Here is a 5,171-nt window from a genome sequence, read left to right as displayed (position 1 = left end):
CGTGTTGGGCCTCTGCTGCATCTGTGTCCACAACTCATAATAGTACTATATTGTCCGCTTTGGGCCAAGCCCTCACGAATTTACTCTTAGACTCTTTCCCAAAAGACCTCGTACTATTATATTTTGTAAACGCATCATGGGTTTGCCCCCTAACAAGACTAAAACTTCTTTTTGGTAGTTAAGTCAATAGATAGGGCCATACAAAACCTCGATGAAACTTTACATGCAAAACTACTATAAATAGAATGCATTTTCTCATGTTTATTTCAAGCATAAGTCATACTCTAGCAAACTCTGAACTATGGCTGCTTCATTTTATTTTTCTTCCACCTCCATGGCCATCGTCTCGGAATTAATTTTCCTTGTAGTGGTTTCCGTGGGGATCACAAATGCCCAACTTAGCGCAGACTTTTACTCGAGTACTTGTCCAAACCTCATATCCACCGTTCAACCGGTGGTGCAATCAGCTATCAACGAAGAGGCACGCATGGGTGCTTCTCTTCTTCGATTGTTCTTCCATGATTGCTTTGTTAATGTAATTTCTCATATTTCTTACATTAATTTTCTTCTATTGCCCTTATGCGAAATGCCCTTTAAGGGCTTTGATGTGACGATAAGTAGTTTCAATACAGTTGTACTCATATTTAGTACGTCATTTATCCTGAATATAGAAGTTTATGACATGTGATGACGTGAACCCATTTTTTGTAATTAGTTTGAAATGTGACATGTATGTTAATTAAACAGGGTTGTGATGGATCAATCCTACTAGACAATACATCGAGTTTCACAGGTGAGAAAACAGCAAAACCAAATAATGGTTCATTAAGAGGATTTGAAGTGATCGACGAGATTAAAGCTTCTGTAGAGCAAGCGTGCCCTGGTGTCGTCTCATGTGCCGATATTATAGCCATTACTGCAAGAGACTCTGTTGTTGCTGTGAGTAATATATCTTTTTTTTTCTTTTCTGTTGGTATCAAAGATACACTTGTGTCGTGTGACCTATTATCGCAATACCTCTAATATAACCTTACTATATTTTGTTTCTGTTGTTGCAGCTTGGCGGACCAACATGGAACGTGTTGCTCGGTAGAAGAGACGCTAAGACGGCTAGCTTATCAGCTGCTAATAACGACATACCACCACCTAGTTCCAGCCTTAGTGCTCTCATCTCTAGCTTCCAAAATCATGGCCTTTCTACCACTGATTTGGTCGCTTTATCTGGTATGGAATTAAAATATACAGTACATTTTTTCGTTATAGAAAAGTCATATCATTTTCCATCAAATTGACTATTTTGGTCAATTTAGGGTGAATGATAACGTCAAAGAGTGAATGTATTCTGCTACTCGTTTTATAACATTATTATTGTTTGTGAAATAATTAGGAGGCCACACAATTGGACAAGCAAGGTGCACGTCATTCAAGCCACACATATACAACGACACCAACATTGACGATTCATTTGCGCAAACAAGGCGTTCGAATTGCCCTGCCACGACCGGGTCAGAGGACAACAACTTAGCCCCATTGGACCTTCAAACCCCAACTCATTTCGACAACAAATACTACAACAACCTTGTTAACACGAAGGGTCTCCTACATTCGGACCAACAATTGTTTAGTGGCGGTTCCACAAACGCTCTTGTTCAAACTTATAACTCGAATCCTAGCCAGTTTACCAAGGATTTCGTGGCGGGTATGATCAACATGGGAAACATTCAGCCACTCACTGGATCCAATGGCGAGATTAGGACCAATTGCAGGAAGACCAACTAGTTTTACTAGTGTTTTACGTCATTTTGTGATGTTAATTATCTTTACTTAATTACAGAAGTAGTATCTATGGTAATTTTCAAAGCTTTTACGTTCTCAATTCAAGAAGAAGGTAAATCAAAATCAAAATACATGTAGAATTGTTGTGCCTCTACTAAAATACAAATAATTTTGTTGCGAATCATTTGCAGATTTTTGGACGTAGATTGAACCTATAACTTGTATAAAATCGATCCACAAACATAAAAATCATAACCATTTAGATTAACTAAAAAACAACACAAAAATTAACCACAAATATTATTATACAATTGGTTGTACAAGAGCATTGTACAACCATAACCAATTTAATCGACCCTATTTGTATTTTTATCGAGCTTTCATAATTTTTTATTTATATTTAAATTTTTTAATGTCAAAAATTAAAATGTAGTTAGCTCATATATATTATCTTTGAGTTTCAATATAATTTTTTAAGTTTAGTATTTTTAATAAAATTCACAATCTATAGATTTATAGGTTTAAGCTCAAATAAACACATTATGAAACTCGGGTTCTATTTTATACAACCAAAACAATTGGTTGTATGGTCAGTCTACTTGTTAAAAGGAAGTACATGTAATTAGGCTCATATTGATTTTGGGCCTTGTATAAAGTAGGGTAACCTGATTTTAGGTATGACTTAACAACTTTTTAGGCTTGTATTGGAACAGTCCCATATATGGGCCGAACTCCGAAGTTGACTTTTTATTCTCGTTATGTCCAACAACTTGAAAAGACAATTAGGTCAATGCATTAGTTCAAAACCGGATCGGGCCGGATCAAGACCAGAATCGATAAAAATCCTAGACCTGATTACCAAATTTCAGCCCGCAAAAATTCTGGGACCAAACCGGAATTTATTTTTACATACCCACTTTTTTCAAATTGTGGTCTAAAAATTCGGTCCATTGAACCGAATCGGACCAGATTAAGTAAACCTCCAATGTTTCTTACAATAATATTTTAAGAAAAAAAATTAATCAACAATAATTCGATTTTTTTAGATCTGGACCGGAAAACCGTACACGGACCAGAAACCTGAATCTTAAAAATGTTGGGGCGAGAATCGGACCAACATTTTTAATCCCGGTAGGTTCTCATCCGGACAGACCATTTTTCCGGTCCAGACCTAATATTGCACACCCCGAAAGACAACATCATTATATCGCCCTCTCGTTTTTTAGACAAAACCCATCTACTCTCTTATATGTCTGACTTATATTATATGAGGACCCCTAAAGACAACATCATTATACCTATCGGCATATTTTCAAAGATATACTCCCTCATATTCTGGATAATTCTTTTTATTCATGGAGGGCATTAGAATTAAGGAAGGGAGTATAATATGGTAAAGTATTGTAGTGGCCGGGGGTAGGTGATTGGAGAGAGGGTGTTCTGATTTAGATTGTTAATTGGAAAATTAAGAAGTTAATTACTCCCTCCCTTTTTACATACCATTTTCATTTCCCTCCCTTTTCATAAACACATATCTGCTGCATTTTTTCCCCTTAACAGTTTCGATACACGGACGGTTTGGCGTAAAATTAAAATTTCATGAAGGTAAAATTATTACAAATTCTAAATCCTAATTAAATTACACAATAAAACTACACAGCCTCTTAAAATAAAATTATCTTGAACTCTAAATCGAAAATAAATTACACAGAAAGATGGACTTCAGATAAATTTACAGAAACTAAATTAGAAAATGAAGAACAAAACAGAAAGATGGACTTCAAATTAACCATTGGTTTCCTTCATCTTATCTTGATTGGCCCATTGGAGTTGAACCATAAGCTAAGTTAACACAAAAACTCAGTGAAATGTTAGATATCCTTCACACCAAGTCTAAAATTTGGCACCAAAATTCAAATATGGAGCCAAAATACAAACAGGTTTCATTTTTGCGCCTAAACCAATAGTTCAAAAGAGTGCAAAGTTCTTTGTTCTATAAATAGAAGGAATATTTATGAGGATTCATTTATAAGCAAGTGTCCAAAAATCACCTTTCACAAAAAAAATCACCTTTCACATAAACACCTTTCAAACAAAAAAAGTAGATTCATTCAATGAAGAATCTCACAAACTTAGGAAAATAAAAAATTCTTGAAACACTTTTAGAAAACCGCACTAATGGAACACCAGACTATGATATTATGTTATCACTGGCAACAAGGTACTCAGTTTGCAGGAAAACAATAACTAAGTTGTGGAATCTAGAAAAGTCACAGAGGAAGGAATGCATACCAGTGAATGTCAGCAACAAAAAGAAAGGTAGCAGGAACATGAGAAGAGTGCGTGGTCTTAGATAATGAGAAGCTCATGTCTATTGATTTACTCAATAGGACTTCACAACACTCACTTGCTGAAAACTTAGGGGTACGTCATGCAACAATTTCAAGATGGGAGGCATCAAAACAAATCAGATCGCACACAAATGCAATCAAACTAGGTTTGACTAATAAAAACAAATCAGATCACACACAAATGCAATCAAGCGGTATTTTTGGAATGATCCCCATTTGTTCCGTAAGTGTGGGGATGGGATGTTCCGGAGGTGCGTGTCGAGAGAAGAGGGCATGGAAATCGTTGATCGAATATACAATTTAGCCTATGGAGGACACTTGGCCACTTCAAGAACCATTGCCAAGATCCTCCAAGGCGGATTCTATTGGCCCTCTATGGTCAAAGATATTCACTACTTGGTAAAATCATGTGATGCGTGTCAACGCACCAGCAACATCGGAAAGAGGAATGAGATGCCCCTTAACAACATCCTTGAAATTGAGCTATTCGATTGTTGGGGTATAGACTTTATGGGACCATTTCCCAACTCATGCGGCAATGAATACATTTTGGTCGCCGTGTACTGTGTTTCAAAGTGGATAGACGCGGTTGCATCACCAACCAATGACTCCAAGGTTGTGATGAAGTTGTTCAAAAGCACAATCTTCCCCCGGTTCGGAACTCCACGAGTTGTGATTAGTGATGGTGGCTCTCATTTCCACAAGAGCACTTTCGAGGCGTTGCTAGAGTCACACGGAGTGCGGCATAAAACCGCCCTTGCCTACCACCCTCAAACTAGTGGGCAAGTGGAGGTTTCTAATCGCTAAATTAAAGCTATCTTGGAGAACGTGACTATCAAGAGCCGGAAGGATTGGTCCCAAAAGCTCCCTGATGTATTATGGGCATTGAGAACGACGTACAAAACATCTCTTGGCACCACACCCTACAAGCTTGTGTATGGCAAAGCATGTCATTTGCCCGTTGAGCTAGAGCACAAGGCTTGGTGGGCTCTTAAAGAAATGAATTTTGACTTTGATGCTGCCGGAGAAGCTTGATTCATTCTA

The 5,171-nt window shown here is 37.3% G+C and overlaps 1 protein-coding gene across 1 annotated transcript; it reads left to right on the top strand.

Annotated features, from left to right (window-relative positions):
* The first annotated feature begins 258 nt into the window (after positions 1-258).
* On the top strand, positions 259-1,960 carry LOC141612308 (peroxidase 4-like). The gene is made up of 4 exons (XM_074431050.1): positions 259-535; positions 748-939; positions 1,059-1,224; positions 1,388-1,960. Exons 1-4 carry the CDS (start codon positions 302-304, stop codon positions 1,777-1,779), a joined length of 984 nt encoding a protein of 327 aa, XP_074287151.1. The 5' UTR covers positions 259-301; the 3' UTR covers positions 1,780-1,960.
* Positions 1,961-5,171: the final 3,211 nt, after the last annotated feature.

The sequence above is a fragment of the Silene latifolia genome, chromosome 11, assembly GCF_048544455.1.
Source record: "Silene latifolia isolate original U9 population chromosome 11, ASM4854445v1, whole genome shotgun sequence".
Lineage (NCBI taxonomy): Eukaryota > Viridiplantae > Streptophyta > Magnoliopsida > Caryophyllales > Caryophyllaceae > Silene > Silene latifolia.
This window is presented reverse-complemented; position numbering and strand designations above follow the sequence as displayed.

Bases quoted from the DNA above. Each gene is read 5' to 3' on its own strand.
- LOC141612308 (XM_074431050.1), top strand. From the start codon at position 302: ATGGCTGCTTCATTTTATTTTTCTTCCACCTCCATGGCCATCGTCTCG. The intron at 536-747 runs GTAATTTCTCAT...TTAATTAAACAG, and splicing joins TCCATGATTGCTTTGTTAAT to GGTTGTGATGGATCAATCCT. The intron at 940-1,058 runs GTGAGTAATATA...CTGTTGTTGCAG, and splicing joins CAAGAGACTCTGTTGTTGCT to CTTGGCGGACCAACATGGAA.